This window comes from Vipera berus, assembly GCF_964194415.1.
Source record: "Vipera berus genome assembly, chromosome: 1".
In the NCBI taxonomy this organism is placed as follows: domain Eukaryota; kingdom Metazoa; phylum Chordata; class Lepidosauria; order Squamata; family Viperidae; genus Vipera; species Vipera berus.
In genome coordinates this window covers 98,754,075-98,773,729 of record NC_138202.1, presented here as the reverse complement: position 1 = coordinate 98,773,729, position 19,655 = coordinate 98,754,075, and the positions used below count along the sequence as shown (strand labels likewise).

At 42.9% G+C, this 19,655-nt stretch overlaps 1 protein-coding gene across 2 annotated transcripts in view; it reads right to left on the bottom strand.

Annotated features, from left to right (window-relative positions):
• Nucleotides 1–19,655, bottom strand: part of DKK3 (dickkopf WNT signaling pathway inhibitor 3) — a 102,720-nt gene that overhangs the window by 14,064 nt on the left and 69,001 nt on the right. For both annotated transcript variants that reach the window (XM_081312562.1, XM_081312563.1), the window contains exons 3-5: nt 19,100–19,234; nt 17,994–18,074; nt 4,861–4,953 (exon numbers count right to left, since the gene is read on the bottom strand). In XM_081312562.1, coding sequence (XP_081168688.1) covers nt 4,861–4,953; nt 17,994–18,074; nt 19,100–19,234 — 309 coding nt within the window. The remainder of the gene's footprint in view (nt 1–4,860; nt 4,954–17,993; nt 18,075–19,099; nt 19,235–19,655) is intronic.

The window sequence follows — 19,655 nt, the reverse complement described above, 5'->3', positions numbered from 1 at the left end:
AAGAAGAAGAAGAAGAAGAAGAAGAAGAAGAAGAAGAAGAAGAAGAAGAAGAAGAAGAAGAAGAAGAAGAAGAAGAAGAAGAAGAAGAAGTAGTAAGGGACCTTGGAGGTCATCTAGTCCAACCCCCTGCTCAAGCAGGAAACCCTGTACCATTTCAAACAAATTGCTGTCCAGTCTCTTCTTAAAACCTTCCAGTGTTGGTGCATTCACAGCTTCTGGAGGCAGTTTGTTCCACTGATTATTTTTTCTAAGTCAGGAAATTTCTCCTTAGTTCTAGGTTGCTTCTCTCTTTGGTTAGTTTCCATCCGTTGCTTCTTGTCCTGCCTTCAGGTACTTTGGAGAATAGCTTGACTCCCTCTTTTTTGTGGCAGCCCCTGTGATATTGGAACACTACTATCATGTCACCCCTCATCCTTCTCTTCATTAAACTAAACATACCCAATTCCAGCAGCCGTTCCTTATATGTTTTAGCCTCCAGTCCCCTAATCATCTTTGTTGCTCTTCTCTGTACTCTTTCTAGAGTCTCGACATCTTTTTTACATCATGGTGACCAAAACTGGATGCAGTATTCCAAGTGTGGCCTTACCAAGACATTGTAAAGTGGTATTAATACCGTATATACTTGAGTATAAGCCGACTCGAGTATAAGCCGAGACCCCCAATTTCACCCCCAAAAACTGGGAAAAGTTGTTGACTCGAGTATAAGCCGATCCGCCGTTCTGCATGCCTCGGAGGCTGGATCCGCGCTCTGCAAGCCTCTGCCGCCAGCAGAGGCTCGATCCGCCATTTTGCAAGCCTGAATACACAGGAATACCCTGTGTGGCCGCGGCTCTCGGGGAAGCCCTGGCTGTCCGCTTCCTCACTCCACGCTGCCATTCGGGGCCCGCGCGTTCCCCGGGCAAATCGCGGCGCCCAGCAGGCGAGGAAACACGCCCGTTCCTCCGCGCAGACCTGCCGACGTTTGGGGAGGTTTGGGCGCCTCCCAAACCAAATGGCAGGTCTCCGTTTTGTTCTGGGACTAGTTCCCTAGCCTTTTGGAGCTTTTGGTGTTCGCCCATCAGCTGTCTACGGGGAGGCAACAAAGCTGCCTCTCTAGGCTTTGAGAAAAGGCCCCTTGCACAAAAGGCAGCTTCAGGACGAGCTTCCAAAAACCCTTTCCTTCCTTAACGCCCTCCCCACCTTCCCCCAGAAAGCCATATTTCTTTTTTTTATTGAAAATTTTTATTGAAGTTACAATATTATCCCCTCCCCAACCCACCCCAGAACCCCTCCCCCTCCCCCATATTTCTTCAATAACAAAAACATAAAAAGCTGGTTGGGATGTACTCGCTGATTTCCCCCCCCCCTTTTTTTAGATGCTAAAACTAAACTCTCCCTCTGCCTTCCAACCAATATCCCTTTTTAAAATCTTACCTTGGCTCCAGATGGAAGAGTAGAGGAACTAAGCTAGTAAGGAGAGAATTTTTTTCTGCAACTTTTTACTCCTGAAGTAGTAGTAGTAGTAATAGTAGTAGTAGGAATAATAATAATAAATCCCTAAAAGTTGTGCCAGAAAATGGAGGACGCTGGGTCTTTGCAAGTTTTAGCTGTCTGTCAGACTGCCTGAAAAGGGCGGCCTTCAGGCAGCCAGGCGGACAGCTAAAGCTTGCAAAGACCCAGCGTCCTCCATTTTCTGGCATAACCTTCGGAGATTACTTTAAAAAAAAAAAACAAAAAAAAACTTCAGAGGAAAAACAGCTGCAGAAACATTTTGTCTCCTTGCTGGCTTGGTTCATCTACTCTTCAGCCAGGAGGGAGTCCAAGGCCTAGAGAAGGAGAGCTTTGCAGCATCCCTATGGACAGCTGATGGGCAGACAGCTGATTAGCGGAGAAGGCTCTGAAAGTAGCCGCCATTTTAGCAAGGAATTGTTCGCAGCTGCTTCCAGGAGTCCTGGGGAGCAGGCCTAAGTGCTGCAGGGGAAGACGGGCAGGGGAGGACAGCGCAACATCCCCAGGGTCTGTGGTAAGTGTGAATGACCACTGGAGTGCTGCATTTGTCATAAATTTGAAAGAGGTTATTTGTAGTTTTGGGGTGTTGGTTGTTTTGAATGGCAGCTAAATGGCCTCCCCAAACGTCAGCAGGTCTGCGCGGAGGAACGGAGACCTGGGGAGGTTTGGGGAGGCGCCCAAACCTCCCCAAACGTCGGCAGGTCTCCGTTCCTCCGCGCCCTGCCTGCCTGCTTCTTTCCGCTGCGGAAAGAAGCAGGCAGGCAGGGCGCGGAGGAACGGAGACCTGCCGACGTTTGGGGAGGTTTGGGGAGGTGCGCGCGCACCTCCCCAAACCTCCCCAAACTTCGGCAGGTCTCGGACGGCGGTGGCTTGGGAGAGGTGCGCGCGATCCCGGAAGCACCAAAGCCTCGGCCGCGCACAAGTCCTCGGTAAGTTTTTTTGTTGACTGGAGTATAAGCCGAAGTGGAATTTTTCAGCCCAAAAAGTGGGCTGAAAAATTCGGCTTATACTCAAGTATATACGGTAGTTCACGTGATCTTGATTCTATCTCTGTTAATGCAGCCTAGCACCGTGTTGGCTTTTTTTGGCAGCTGCAGCACACAGCTGGCTCATATTTAAGTGATTGTCCACTAGGACTCCAAGATCCCTCTCAGTTACTACTATTGAGCAAGCTACCACCTATACTATACCTGTGCATTTGGTTTTTCTTGCTTAAATGTAGAACCTTACTTTTTTCACCATTGAATTTCATTTTGTTAGATAGCGTCCAATGTTCAAGTCTGTCCAGATCCTTCTGTATCTTAAGCTTATCCTCTGGAGTGTTGGCTATTCCTACCAGCTTGGTGTCGTCTGCAATTTTGATGAGTTCCCCATCTATACCCTCATTCAAATCATTGATGAAGATATTGAAGAGCACTGGGCCCAGAACAGAGCCCTGGGACACCTCACTACACACTTCCCTCCATGTAGATGCAGTTCCATTGAGGACCACACGCTGAGTTCGGCCGATCAGCCAGCTACGAATCCATCTGGTGGTGATGCTGTCTAACCCACATTTTTCTATCTTATCAAGTAGTAGGTTGTGATCTACTTTATCAAATGCCTTACTGAAGTCTAAGTAAATTATATCCACAGCATTCCTCTGGTCCACTAATTTTGTCACTTGGTCAAAGAATGCAATAAGATTTGTCTGGCATGATCTGTTTTTGACAAACCCATGTTGGCTTTTGGTAATGACTTTGTTTGCCTCTAGGTGTTCGCTGATTTGTTGCTTATGTTTTCCAGAATCTTCCCAGGTATTGAGGTCAGGCTGATAGGTCTCTAGTTTCCTGGATCTATTTTTTCCCTTTTTTGAAGATGGGAACTATATCAGCTCTTTTCCAGTCCTCTGGTAGTTCCCCAGTGCTCCACGATCTTTGAAAGATATAGTTCAGTGGTTCTGAGATAACATCTGCCAGTTCCTTCAGAACCCTGGGATGTAATCCATCTGATCCTGGGTGACTTGAACTTATCTAGAGTGGACAGGTGCTCACTTACCATTTTCTTGCCGATCTTAACTTGTTTCTTTCTCTTTGTGTAAAGACGGATGAAAAAAATGAGCTAAATAGTTCTGCTTTCCCCCTGTTGCTTGTCACCTTCTTGCCACTTTCTCCCACTAATGGACCAATCATTTCCTTAACTTTTTTCTTGTTTTTTATATGTTGAAAAAAGCTTTGTTATTTTTTACTTTTGTCACAAGCCTTAGTTCATTTTGAACCTTAGCATTCCTCACTTCATCTTTGCAGGCTCTGGCTATAATAAAGAATAGTATTTGTGACAAGAAATATTGAGTTTTCCCTTCTAGATCCTAGGCTAGCTATTCTGTCAATAAATATCTTCCAAAATATTTTTCAGACTATTTCAGTGCAATTTGAACTATCAGTTCTTAAATAAGACTAACAAGATATCTTCATGAATCATATTCTAATAATCATTTTAGGCCAATTCAATTTAAAATTTTAAAAGGACTTGTTGGGTTTTTCAAACCCTTTAATCTACTTAAGAAGATAGACAATTGTATCAAAATATGAAGATTCTAGCTAGAAAATAAAAACTAGACCATGGGCTGTATATGAAAGCATATGAAAGTAATTAAAGTTCCTACAACTATAATTACAGTTCCTCTTGAGTGTCACTAGATAAAACACCAGCTAGTTTAAACCAGAATAAAGAATACTTCTCCTTGTGTCCTAGAAGCTTCATTTTATCTGAAAAGACCCCAATTTATTAAACATTGAATTAAAACAGACATACAGTTTCCCAATCTGGATATTCTGTAGATGCATGGATTTCCACTATCAGCATAGGGATTCCTGAGAATTTTATAAGACTATATACCTGGAAGGCATCAAAATTTGGTGATTGATCTAGAACATCAGTTCTCAAATTGTGGTCCTGGGAGACCATTACATGTAATCCACGAAGTCAAATAAATAAATATTTTAAAATTTCTCAGCTTTAATTTCTAATAAAGAAAATATTATTAGATATAATCCACATAAACCAAATCTCTTTGGAGTCTTGAATAATTTTTAATAATATAAAGATGTCCTGCAACCAAAGCGTTTGAGAATCACTGATCTAGAACATATTTTACATTTTACAGAATTGGGCAGTAAAGTGCAAGTATTCAGAAACCATTTTATCCATGCGTTTCCAACTTTAGAAACTGTCTTGTTTATGCACAAAATTGTCAGGTCCTGGAACCTTCAGGTGAGACATTATGTGTAGGCATAATGCAACAAACATAGCCTGATATTCAATCTTCTAAAATTTAACCCTAACTTATCAGCTTATAGATAGAAAAAAAGTGGATAAAGATGAAATGCTCACTGCGCGTTGAGGTTTGCAAATGTGACAGTTGTACATCAAATCAGAGAATGCACAGTATTTTCCAATTTCACAGTCTTCATCTATAATGCACTCCTGAGAAAAAGAATAACAAATCTTCAGTAAAAGAAAAGTGTGGTTATTCAGTAAAACTGCATGCAACCAAAGATGCATTTTTGCTCCAAAGGCACCTAGGATAGCAGTGTCTCAATATTGCATTACATAACAAGAGTAATAAAACAATGAATTATATACAGTGTTTCTATATAGCCCATCTGGTCCTAGTGTTTCAAAAGTGCTTTAGGCTATCTATTTGATGAGTTTTCTCTAAATTACATGCCCCAGACTACAGACCAAATACATAGAAAGTGCACATTTCTTCCATCATGAAAACAAGAAAAACTGGTTTGTGTATATGGCTCTCCCTGACTGATTGCCTAACATTGTACTGGACTAATTTATTTAATCATGTAAAATCAAACATTCCAACAACACAAAAGAGTCTACACTTTTTTCAATACATACATCAAATAAATAAAAAAATACAGGCAGTCTAACAACTGGTTGAAGTTACAAACTTTTAAAAAGCTACTTACAACTCATCCTCAAAGTTAGAACTACAGCTCCCCCTCATCTGCAGTCATGTGATGGGGGGGACACTAGGCAACTGGCTTACATTTACAGTGACCTGTAGTTACATAACTATGTGTCAACTTTGAAAATGAGTGTGGCTGCAGCCATTTTCCTACTTATTTTCAGTTGACACACAGCACGGAGGGGGGGGTTACCGGGTGCATCGCTAGACTAAACAGATTTTCTCCCATGGGAACGAAGGTCATCGGCTGCTCCTGGAACTGCAGGCTGGGCGTTTCATGAAAAGCCCGCCAAGAAGTTGTATTGGGGAACATAGTAGCTTGCATAGTTTTAGGGTGGGATTTCTTAACTTTGTATTGGGGATTGTTACGTGTCTATTCAGACTTGGTTTCACTTTTGACGTGCTGATACTTTGTATTAATAAACTTGCAAGCCTCCGGAGTTCTGCTTTATTTGTCTCTGTCTGTTGGAACCATGACACCGTGATTTGCAATGCAAAAACTGCCCATTCAGAAAATTGATTTGCTTAACAGCCATGTGATTCACATAACAAGTCCAATCACATGGTGCCTCAACTTTACTATTGCAACAACTTAGTCCAAAATTCAAGGCTCAAAAGTTAAGAACTATATGCACATAGCAAATACATTCCACAGTAACTTATTGTACTGAAGAAAATTTTCCCTAACACTGATTTAGTGATTAAACTTCCAAATTATACCAAAAAGGTGAAATGATTTAAATTTGATCAAGAATTTCACTGAGCAATCAAAGTTATTGATTCATGGTTATTGATTTATTGTTGCATAAACTGAAGATTGAACCCTGAAGACACACCAAGGAAATAATGGATTAGCCAGAGCCAAGGTGTCTTGGATTTTATTATAAATAGAGTGAGCCTCTCCACCCATTTCCTGCATCCTTATTATGAACAAAGTCAGGCTGTGCAAATACGTTTACATTTGGCAATCCCTGTGACAAGGTGGTATCAGAACTGAAGCCCAACAGTTCTGGGTAAAACAAGGCTTTATCCTATTGAAGAGTGGCTTCCCTGTTTGGCTCTCCTTTTAAACTTTTACTCCTATTACTATTAGCCTTATTTAGGCATGCTTGAGTATCTATGGCTTTCCTAGCCATGCTTCCACAAAGTAGTAGTTACTTCCAAAAGCCCTCCTCCCATAAAGTCTGATTTATATTCCTGATGTTGGCTCGATGGCCAGCATTCATGTTGTCGGTCTCAATAGGTAGCTCTCTTCTGACAGGAAAAAAAAGCAATCACGTCTATTTTAATTCTTTGCAGCAGCTTCTTCTTGTCCAAAAGTCTCCTGCTGATAGCTATTAAGTTTTCCATTCATTCTGCTTGGCCCGTCTGAAGACTAAATATTTAACGTGTTTTTTCCCCTGCCTTTTCTTCTCTGATTTATTTTTTTAAGGCACTATCTTGAACATTTGAATATGGATTGAATATGAAAATATGCCGTGTTTCATGTAAGAATCAAAAGAACTTTAGCTGCAAGACCTTTTAAAGAAAGGCAGGGTTTCAGCAACTCTCCATGGAGAAATCTACTAACTATGTAGCGAGCATAAGAACTGCATGCATGGATAAAAGTCAAATGCGTTCACTAAAAGAAGCAAAAGTAAAGACACCCTCAAATCAAGCTTATCTCCTGAAGACAGCATCCACAGAAAAGATTCACCACAGCCTTCTTCTAAAAGGTTTCTACAACTTCCCAAATTGGTTAACTCCACTAAAATTCCTGGCATCCTTCACCCAAATGCTAACCAGGGCTGATTCCTACTTAGTTGCTAAGATCATTTGAGCTCAGGTAGCGGTTGCCACCTGCTGAGGCAGCATAGTTGCTACTACCGTGTTTCCCCGAAAATAAGCCCCACCCACCCCCAAAAGACCTACTCTGATTTTGGGGGGTGGGCCTAATATAAGCTCTACTCCAAAAATAAGACAATTAGGACCCCACCCACTCTGTCCCACCTTGCTGCTGCAATGGGGCAGGAGGCCGCACGGCACATTACACCGCTGCCGCCACATCGTGCTGCTGCCACCACAATGGTGAGGCAGATGGGGTAGAGCTGTCCCATGAGCCCCGCACCCACTTCCTTCAAGGTTCCCCCAGCCAGGCCTTCCTTGCTCGGTGACCTTCCCTTTCATTTCCCTCCCAAGCCAGGCTGCCATGCTATGGAGGATGGGCGGGCTAGGCCTGGTCCCCCTATGCCATTTCAGAGCCAGGGGGGAGGGGTTTTTTTCCTCATGGGAAAAAAAGATCTTGCGAGAAGTTGGACAGTGTGACTGAACTACTTTTAGTCCCACAAGCTCCGTTTCCCTGCAGCAGGAGAGAAATGTGCCAGACTTGGAAAGCAGGTTAGTGTTGAAATTTTTTGCTTTTGGGAGGAGAATCAGCAGAAAACAGGGCTGCCATTTCCAGGGTGATGTGGGGCGATGCAGGGCGGCAAGCAAGTGCTCTTCTCTGCTCTGCATCACTGCACAGAGCCGCTCCGCTCCCCGTTCTCAATTCTCTCTAATGGCGGTGACAGAGGGCTGGTGGAGGGAGGTGTCGGCGGAGGCTTGTGTCACCCAGTCATGGCACAAGCCACGGGAGAGTTGGTGGAGGAGGTGGCAGCTGCCGCCAGGCAGGTGATCTGTGGGGTTAAGCATGAAGAAAGCCCCTCCAGCAGCAGATAGCGGCAGCATAGTCTTTCGCTGTCACACACACACACACCCGGCTCCAAAATGACAGTCCGGCTTGGGAAGGGAATGAAAGGGAAGGTCACTGGGGGAACCTTAAAGGAAGCGGGTGCAGGGTGCATGGGGCAGCTCCAGCCCCTCCCCCACCTGCCTTGCCTCATTGTGGCAGCAGTGGTGCAATATGCCACACGGCCTCCTGCCACGAGGAGCCACACAGAACTGGGCCAGCAGCCATGCGGGCTCCTGCTGGATGGGACTGTTGGTGCCGCCACCTCGAGGCAAGACAGGTGTCATGAAAATTATAAGACACCCTCTGAAAATAAGACCTAATGCCTCTTTTGGAGGCAAAATAAGACCGGGACTTACTTTCAGGAAAATGCAGTATTGATCAAATTACAAGTGCAATTACTGTGGCTTGATCCAACCTGGGTGGATGGATGGATAAATGGATGGACAAAACAAACATGCTAGTCACAATCTAGAAACCAATAAAAACCTGGTCTCCTTCTGTCAACTGTGCTCAATTCAATGCAGTTCCACAAGTGAGACACAACTATGTTAGTGGTTGTCATCCAGTTGTGAGTTATCCCTTCCAGAAAAGGAAAGCAATGAAAATGATGACTTTTTTAAAAAAAGAATTGTCCCAAATGTTTTATGTTCTGGTTAAAAATAAGAAGTTGACTTTTTAGATCCTTGCAATGCTACATTCCCTGAAATATAGAACATGAAGAATATTTCCATATTTTATTACTTCATCTTTTTTTGTTCAACTGCTGGGCTGCATAAACATGTTGCTCATTATGCTGATTATATTTATAGCAGCATGTCGCAGAATCCAGGTGTGGAGAGTGCCTCTTAGAATGAATAAAAAATCCTTTTTCCTATAAAGATACACCAAAAAGTTATGTCTGTTTAGCTTTGCTAAGTTAGTGACAATAAAGCCAAATGTGGAGTTATTAACAAAGTGATGTACTGTTTAACCAATAAGACCAGAGTTCTTTTCTCTCAACCATTAAAGTGAATACATGTTTTTGTTATGTCGAAAAGTTGGCCCTTACTTCCCTTCAGTATAGGTTAAATGTCTAAAAAGAGGTTTCCAACTTATTTCTTAGATCAGAAGAAAAGACACCCTCCTTACAAACACTAAAATTTGTAAGACAGAATCATAGTAAATAATAACAATAACAGTAATAATAGTAATAGAGTTGGAAGGGACTTTGGAAGTCTTCTAGTCCAACCTCCTGGTATTGTTGTTGTTGTTAGCTGCGAAGTCGTGTCCGACCCATCGCGACCCTATGGACAACATTCCTCCAGGCCTTCCTGTCTTCTACCATCTTCTGGAGTCCATTTAAGCTCACGCCTACTGCTTCAGTGACTCCATCCAGCCACCTCATTCTCTGTCGTCCCCTTCTTCTATTGCCCTCGATCTTTCCCAGCATTAGGCTCTTCTCCAGTGAGTCCTTCCTTCTCATTAGGTGGCCAAAGTATTTGAGTTTTAGCTTCAGGATCTGGCCTTCTAAAGAGCAGTCAGGATTGATCTCCTCTAGGACTGACCGGTTTGATCGCCTTGCAGTCCAAGGGACTCGCAGGAGTCTTCTCCAGCACCAGAGTTCAAAGGCCTCAATTCTTTGGCGCTCAGCCTTTCTTATGGTCCAACTTTCACTGCCATACATTGCAACTGGGAAGACCATAGCCTTGACTATACGCACTTTTGTTGACAGGGTGATGTCTCTGCTTTTTAGTGTGCTGTCTAGATTTGCCATGGCTTTCCTCCCCAGGAGCAAGCGTCTTTTAATTTCTTGGCTACAGTCCCCATCTGCAGTGATCTTGGAGCCCAGGAAAACAAAATCTGTCACTACCTCCATTTCTTCCCCATCTATTTGCCAGGAATTGAGAGGGCCAGTTGCCATGATCTTGGTTTTCTTAATGTTAAGTTTCAACCCAAGTTTTGCACTCTCCTTCTTCACCCGCAACAAGAGGCTCTTTAGTTCTTCTTCACTTTCTGCCATTAGAGTGGTATCATCTGCGTATCTTAGGTTGTTGATATTTCTTCCAGCAATCTTAATTCCAAATTTTGATTCATCTAGCCCTGCCTTTCTCATGATGTGCTCTGCATATAAGTTAAATAGGCAGGGCGACAGTATACAGCCTTGCCGGACTCCTTTCCCAATTTTGAACCAATCAGTGGTTCCGTGTCCAGTTCTCACTGTTGCTTCTTGACCCGCATATAGGTTTCTCAAGAGACAAATAAGATGGTCTGGTACTCCCATCTCTTTAAGAACTTGCCACAGTTTGTTATGATCCACACAATCAAAGGCTTTAGCATAGTCAATGAAGCAGAAGTAGATGTTTTTCTGGAACTCTCTAGCTTTCTCCATGATCCAGCGTATGTTGGCAATTTGATCTCTAGTTCCTCTGCCTCTTCGAAATCCTGCCTGTACTTCTGGTAGTTCTCGATCCACATACTGCTGAAGTCTAGCTTGTAGGATTTTAAGCATGACTTTACTAGCATGAGAAATGAGTGCAATGGTGCGATAGTTTGAACATTCTTTGGCACTGCCTTTCTTTGGAATTGGAATGTAAACTGATCTTTTCCAATCCTGTGGCCACTGTTGAGTTTTCCAAATTTGCTGGCAAATTGAGTGTAGCACTTTTACTGCACTGTCTTTTAAGATTTTGAATAGCTCAGCTGGAATACTGTCACCTCCACTAGCTTTGTTGTTGCTCAGCTTTTCTAAGGCCCACTTCACCTCACATTCTAGGATGTCTGGCTCGAGGTCAGTGACCACATCATTGTGATTATCTGGGACGTTAAGCTCATTCTTGTATAGTTCTTCTGTGTAATTTTGCCACCTCTTCTTAATCTCTTCTGCCTCTGTTAGGTCCCTGCCATTTTGGTCCTTTATCATGCCCATTTTTGCATTAAACGTTCCCTTCATCTCTCCAATTTTCTTGAAAAGATCTCTGGTCCTCCCTATTCTATTGTTTTCTTCTATTTCTTTGCACTGTTCATTTAAGAAGGCATTCTTATCTCTTCTAGCTATTCTCTGGAATTCTGCATTCAATTGGGCATATCTATGTTTTTCTCCCTTGCCTTTCGCTTCCCTCCTTTCCTCAGCTATTTGCAAAGCTTCCTCAGACAGCCATTTTGCTTTCTTGCATTTCTTTTTCTTTGGGATAGTTTTGGTTGCTACCTGTTGTACAATGTCGCGAACCTCTGTCCATAGTTCTTCAGGCACTCTGTCTATCAGATCTAATTCCTTAAATCTATTTGTCACCTCTACTGTATATTCAACAGGGATATGATTTAATTCATACCTGACTGGCCTAGTGCTTTTCCCTACTTTCTTCAGTTTAAGCCTAAACTTTGCAAGGAGAAGCTCATGGTCTGAGCCACAGTCAGCTCCTGGTCTTGTTTTTACCGACTGTATAGAGCTTCTCCATCTTTGGCTGCAGAGCATATAGTCAATCTGATTTCTGTGTTGACCGTCTGGTGATGTCCATGTGTAGAGCCGTCTCTTGGGTTGTTGGAAAAGAGTGTTTGCTATGACCATCGTATTCTCTTGACAAAATTCTATCAGCCTGTGCCCTGCTTCATTTTGTACTCCAAGGCCAAACTTGCCTGTTATTCCAGTTATCTTTTGGCTTCCTACTTTAGCATTCCAATCCCCCATGATGATAAGGACATCATTTTTTGGTGTTACTTCTATAAGGTGCTGTAGGGCTTCATAGAACCGGTCAATTTCATCCTCTTCAGCACTGGTGGTTGGGGCATAGACTTGGACTACTGTGATATTGAATGGTTTGCCTTGGATTCGAACTGAGATCATTCTGTCATTTTGAGGATTGTATCCCAGTATTGATTTTCCTACTCTTTTATTGACTATGAAGGCTACTCCATTTCTTCTGAGGGATTCTTGCCCGCAGTAGTATACCTGATGGTCATCTGAATTAAATTCACCCATTCCTGTCCATTTTAGTTCGCTGATACCTAAGATGTCGATGTTCAGTCTTGTCATCTCTTGTTTGACCACGTCCAGCTTTCCTTGATTCATGGATCTTACATTCCAGGTTCCTATGGAGAAAAAATCTTTACAGCATCGGACTTTCCTTTCACCACCAGACATATCCACAGCTGAGCGTCCTTTCGGCTTTGGCCCAGTCGCTTCATTCTTTCTGGCGCTACTAGTACTAGCCCTCTGCTCTTCCCCAGTAGCATATTGGACGCCTTCCGACCTGAGGGGCTCATCTTCCAGCGTCATATCGTTTTGCCTTTTGGTACTGTCCATAGGGTTTTCATGGCAAAGATACTGGAGTGGGTTGCCATTTCCTTCTCCAGTGGATCACGTTTTGTCAGAACTCTCAGCTATGACCTGTCCGTCTTGGGTGGCCCTGCACGGCATAGCTCATAGCTTCATTGAATTACGCAAGCCCCTTCGCCACGACAAGGCAGTAATCCATGAAGGGGAACCTCCTGGTATAGGAGACCCTATACCATTTCAGACAAATGGCTGTCCAGTCTCTTCTTAAAAACTTTCAGTGTTGGAGCATTCACAACTTCTGGAGGCAGGTTGTTCCACTGATTAATTGTTCTGATTGTCAGGAAATTTCGTTGCTTCTCTCTTTGATTAGTTTCCATCCGTTGCTTCATGTCCTGCCTTCAGGCGCTTTGGAGAATAGCTTGACTCCCTCTTCTCATCTAGTAGATGAGCTGTTTGTCATAAAATCCTAAATATCTGGTCCAGTCTAACTCAAAAACATTTTTTTAAAAATCAACACACCAGGTTTTTCTGCTCAGATGCACAATATGCACACAATAGTCATGGAAAGAGCACTCATTAAGCAACAATGAATCATAAATAGAATCATTTGTCTCAGAGAAATCCATTCTGTTGAACTGCTCTATGGAACAAATATGACAGTATCTGCAGGCAATTAATAGCAGACCCTGTAGTCAATAAGAATTTGGGGCCCTCAAGAGATATCCTTCAACAGATATAAAATGGAATCCATGTGACACCAGAGCATATTTATAACATCTGATCTAAACCTTTAAAGTGTAAAGGCTTTTTTTCTACACATGCATTACCCATGCAACCCTGTTATTATGATTTACATGCTTTCCTCTGTTAAAAACCTCATTATCACATTCCTAAACTCAACACAAAAATTGAGGTATGGTGACACAGTAAAAATAATATTGAGAAATAATTTTTGTTTTTACTGAAAACACTAAAGGAAAATTAAGACATATCCTTACAAACAAGGTAGGGCAGAAATGCAAAAGTAATAGTAAGCCCCCATTATTAATTTCTTTTCTTATCATAAAATGGGGAATGAAACCATTATTGGAAGAAAGAGAAAATACAAACAAGGACAAACAACTTCTCAGTATTTTTAGTGGCAAAAATAAATTAAAACAGTAACAAAAGATGAAAAAAGTTATTGAGATTTTAGTTCAGCAATGTTTGGAAATCACTTGAGTATAGTATTCCAATCCAAAGCTTTGTATTTTAATTCACCACAGGGTGACTTGCAGAAATAGTAGAAACTTTTCTTTTAGTGAAGAACAGGATATAATATAGCAGACTGCATTCAGTCAACAAAATAGTCCTTTCAAATTCCCCCCAAGCTCTTCCTATGTAATTTGGAAAATATGAGGACAGAAATAAGTAACAGTGCAAAATGAAATCATATAAAAAAGATTAGTTCCGACATACAAGAGGAGCAGGCAAAGATGATTCTAAACATAACTGAGAAATAAGCCTATTTCAGGGAATATGGATTATGTTTATATAAAAAATGTATGACAGAACAAACTACTTGTTAACTGTATGGTAAAGAAATACAAAGGAACCAAGTGGGATGTTATTTAACCCTTTTAATATACACCTTTATCATACTGAAAGTAATTTAAAAGTTTCCTGTTTGGTAATGAAAGCTAGTGGGCAGACAATGATGACATGTGCATCATGACATCATCAGAGAAATGACATGACTTGTGAACTGCTGTCACATACTAAAAATAAAATATATAACTGGGCCACTTCTACAGTGACAGTAACATGCACGTGCTACTAATGTGGTATCACTGTGGCTTAATCAGAGGCTGATGGAGTCTTTGGTGCTCTCTGAACTGGGTTGTTTTCTTGCAGACATTTCATTACCTGACTAGGTAATATCTTCAATGCTTCATGGAAGTGAAATTTAAAATCCTCTAGTGACAGTCAAAGGATGGTACAATCGGCTACAATTATTTTTTCCATGGCAAGAACTCTGTTTTTTTTATTTGTCCTCCATGTGCTATCCATCTTATTTACTTTCAAACATGCATCTTTCTAAAAAATACATGGATGTATGGTTTTAATTTGCTGCTTTTAGTTCCTATTGCTTCTGTTTCAGCACTGATTTGTTAATTACATTGAGAGCATATTACAGCAGACTTGGCTTCTTGTTAAAGTGAAAACAGCAAGTAACAAAACATTTTAGTGTGATAGTATTATTTTTTCTGGACTACAGCAGCTGCAGTTTTCAAAATTGTTTATACCTGCAGATTTGAAATCAAATTTGAGGTAAGCAGTAAGCGATAAATGCATGAAAACTTTAGTGCTTTTTTCCATCAGTTTTAATACCATACATAAGTTAATAGTTCCCAGGAATTCATAAACCACTACACTCCTAATTTATTCGTGGATATTTACCTATTTACCGTATATACTTGAGTATAAGCCGACTCGAGTATAAGCAGAGACCCCCAATTTCACCCCCTAAACTGGGAAAAGTTGTTGACTCGAGAATAAGCCGATCCGCCGTTCTGCAAGCCTCCGCCACCGGCGGAGGCTGGATCCGCGCTCTGCAAGCCTCTGCCGCCAGCAGAGGCTCGATCCGCCATTTTGCAAGCCTGAATACACAGGAATACCCTGTGTGGCCGCGGCTCTCGGGGAAGCCCTGGCTGTCCGCTTCCTCGCTCCACGCTGCCATTCGGGGCCCGCGCGTTCCCCGGGCAAATCGCGGCGCCCAGCAGGCGAGGAAACACGCCCGCTCCAGTCGCCCCCCCTTCCCTCAGGAGACGCGAAGCAAGTGACCGCCCGGAGCTTACCGAGGACTTGCGCGCGGCCGAGGCTTCGGTGCTTCCAGGATCGCGCGCACCTCTCCCAAGCCGCCGCCGTCCGGAGACCTGCCGAAGTTTGGGGAGGTTTGGGGAGGTGCGCGCGCACCTCCCCAAACCTCCCCAAACGTCGGCAGGTCTCCGGACCTCCGCGCCCTGCCTGCCTGCTTCTTTCCGCTGCGGAAAGAAGCAGGCAGGCAGGGCGCGGAGGAACGGAGACCTGCCGACGTTTGGGGAGGTTTGGGCGCCTCCCCAAACCTCCCCAGGTCTCCGTTCCTCCGCGCAGACCTGCCGACGTTTGGGGAGGTTTGGGCGCCTCCCCAAACGTCGGCAGGTCTGCGCGACGTTTGGGGAGGTTTGGGGAGGCGCCCAAACCTCCCCAAACGTCGGCAGGTCTGCGCGGAGGAACGGAGACCTGGGGAGGTTTGGGGAGGCGCCCAAACCTCCCCAAACGTCGGCAGGAGGAATGGAGGCCTGCCGACGTTTGGGGAGGTTTGGGGAGGCGCCCAAACCTCCCCAAACGTCGGCAGGTCTGCGCGGAGGAACGGAGACCTGGGGAGGTTTGGGGAGGCGCCCAAACCTCCCCAAACGTCAGCAGGTCTGCGCGGAGGAACGGAGACCTGGGGAGGTTTGGGGAGGTGCCCAAACCTCCCCAAACGTCGGCAGGAGGAACGGAGACCTGCCGACGTTTGGGGAGGTTTGGGGAGGCGCCCAAACCTCCCCAAACGTCGGCAGGTCTGCGCGGAGGAACGGAGACCTGGGGAGGTTTGGGGAGGCGCCCAAACCTCCCCAAACGTCGGCAGGAGGAACGGAGACCTGGGGAGGTTTGGGGAGGTGCCCAAACCTCCCCAAACGTCGGCAGGAGGAACGGAGACCTGCCGACGTTTGGGGAGGCGCCCAAACCTCCCCAAACGTCAGCAGGTCTGCGCGGAGGAACGGAGACCTGGGGACGTTTGGGGAGGCGCCCAAACCTCCCCAAACGTCGGCAGGAGGAACGGAGACCTGCCGACGTTTGGGGAGGTTTGGGGAGGCGCCCAAACCTCCCCAAACGTCGGCAGGTCTGCGCGGAGGAACGGAGACCTGGGGAGGTTTGGGGAGGTGCCCAAACCTCCCCAAACGTCGGCAGGAGGAACGGAGACCTGCCGACGTTTGGGGAGGTTTGGGGAGGCGCCCAAACCTCCCCAAACGTCGGCAGGTCTGCGCGGAGGAACGGAGACCTGGGGAGGTTTGGGGAGGCGCCCAAACCTCCCCAAACGTCGGCAGGAGGAACGGAGACCTGCCGACGTTTGGGGAGGTTTGGGGAGGCGCCCAAACGTCGGCAGGAGGAACGGAGACCTGCCGACGTTTGGGGAGGTTTGGGGAGGCGCCCAAACCTCCCCAAACGTCGGCAGGTCTCCGTTCCTCCGCGCCCTGCCTGCCTGCTTCTTTCCGCTGCGGAAAGAAGCAGGCAGGCAGGGCGCGGGGCAACGGAGACCTGCCGACGTTTGGGGAGGTTTGGGGAGGTGCGCGCGCACCTCCCCAAACCTCCCCAAACTTCGGCAGGTCTCGGACGGCGGTGGCTTGGGAGAGGTGCGCGCGATCCCGGAAGCACCAAAGCCTCGGCCGCGCACAAGTCCTCGGTAAGTTTTTTTGTTGACTGGAGTATAAGCCGAAGTGGAATTTTTCAGCCCAAAAAGTGGGCTGAAAAATTCGGCTTATACTCAAGTATATACGGTATTTGAAAGAAAAATGGACCTGAGTTAAAGATGAATCTCCCCAAGAAAGGCAGATTAGACTGAAAAAAATAATTCTCATAAAATCTAGTACAATTTTCCTATTTTAAATTATTTTAAGAAAAAATAACATCTCTCAAGTAAATTAAAGCCTAAGGTACATATAATTTAGCTTCTTGAGGCAAGTCTCTTAAGTTATTTCATCAAAACCATTTCTAATAATTTTTCTGGTGACTGATCTTCTCACATGTAATGAAATATACTTCATTTTTAATAGGCCCTAAAAAGTCTATTTTTGAAATTATAAAAAGGTGGCAGATGTCCAATTCACCAATTGTATCAGTATATGCAGAAACATAAGATACGATACAGGTTTTCTCAAACATCGCAAAGATAGTTGTCTAAACAGTTGTCTACTGACACCAAAAGCAAATAAATTCAAGAGAATTCCAAACATGTGAATGAAAGTTACACAAGTTATAGATTTAAGGATGGGTGGTTATTCTATATTTTCTCTGCTTATCAGGGAACCCAGAGGAAAGCTTACTGGTTATTTTGTAATCAGAAGCAAGGAGTACAAATCTAATTTCTGATCACGTCTGTGTCTTGTATTAAGTTATTATATTAATATTATTCCATATTGCTTTAAGCAATACTGTTTGCACTAAAGAGTTCATATCCATACAATCGGAAATTACATATCAAAGCCACAAGCAAGCTAAAATCAATATTAATTATATTGCAATTTTCCCTCCAAGTATCTTCAATTTGCAAGACCAAGCATCCTAATAATTTAGAGAATTTAGTGATAATTACTTTAAAATGCATGACAAAATGGGTGGAAAAATGGCTTGTCTTACAATCACTGACAAATTACAGTCACCAGAGTAGCCTATAAATATAAATAATGTATATTATAATGGACTCAAATAATCCTGTTTTAGTTATGCCATATAGGTTTTGACAACTTTTACTCAACAAATTTATTGATAAGTTGTTTTACAAAACAAGAATTACTTACATGATTTCTCTTTCTGTCTTCTTGTATTGATGTAATAATAGTCTCAGAGTAGCTAGTAGATCCAGTTTTATTATCCGTTACCTAAGAGAGTAAAACAGGTACACAGCAAAGCAATGATTTTAAATAATGTTCCAGTGCTGTTTTTTTATTTAGCTCTATGAACAGAACTATCACTTTATAATTATTATGAATCAGACACTTTTGAATTGTGTCATGAAACTGGTGGAATTTGAGTTTGGAGTAGAAGATGGGACTTGACCTTAGTCTCTCACAGAACACCATCCAGTATCCCTAGACAAAGTATTATATATAAAAAATCTGAAGGAATTACATGTTAATGAAGTTACAAACATAACCACTATTTGCAAAAAAAGACTAATCTGTCATGAAACTGATTTTACTACAGAGAGGGATCTGTGGCAATCCAAGACTATTTTTTACTTGTTTAATGTTGTTGAAAAGGGGTTAATAGTGCCCTTTAGATGTGCTGCTTAATGCTGGTCAACCCTTATAGGCGGTGGTCTGCTTCTTCAACTGGAGAGGGTTTTTAGAGCAGCCTGCAGAAGCTCTGAAATATCTCTAATCTATATTTCTAGAGGAAAAATGGCCAAGGTTTAGCTGTGCAACTTTCTACTATTTTTTGGAAAAAAAAATAAAGCCGGAATCAGTACATTAGGCCTCAGAGGAAAAACATTTCACTTTTACCCTTAAAATTTGTCAAAGTGGCCCCAATATCCCCACCACTACCTTTAATAAACCTTTCTCCTATAAAACTTTTCGAGCCATTCCAGCAAGTAAGAGGTATGCAGTCAGTTAAAAAATGTTGCCCACAGTTGCTTTAAAATAGCTTCTAGAGATCTCACCAGAAACTGGAGGGCCAAGTCACAAAATTTTATTAGAGTTATGCAATAGTTTACATTTGAAGGCAAAAAGGTGCTTCAAAATGTATGATAAAATAAGACTCCAAACTCTTCAACTTCTTAAACCAAACATATCTTTAAAAAAACTACAGATGGGTGCTTTCTGAAATTTATACTACCAATGCATCTGGTGAAGTGAAGACTATATGAAATACATATACAAATGCATAAATAAAAACATTTCACCTTATCAATTTCTTGATGTCTATGTATAGTTTTATTTCCAACTTTTGTATCTGTGTAGGATTCATTATGGTAATTGGCTGGAAGCTTCTGAAATTCAATTCCCATTATCTTTTTAGAGCCTTCTTCTGCTTCCATCTAGAAAAATTATATTTAAAGTTACAAATACTATGGAAACATTTACATCACTAAATATATATTTCCAGATAGACTCAGCTATGCAAAGAACAATGCAAAGTTACTACCGTAAATTTAGAGCAATGTACACATACACAAACCTCATTCAAAACTTTACTATTTGTGGTACTGTCTGCCATGTCTGAAACTGCAGAATATTTATTTTCCAATACAGAGACGTTTGTTATGCAGTTTTGATGGCAAAGGATATGGAATATCCTTTTGAAGGTGAAAGGTGATCTTTTAGAAAGGAAGAACAAGTTGGCAGCAATAAGAAATTTCAAACCAGAAGCAATTTTTTCTTAAGATTCTATTCCTAATTATTTTCTCTGGAAACTGCAGTTCTTTGTCCAGTATTCTGAGCTTCTATGCTACTTCCATG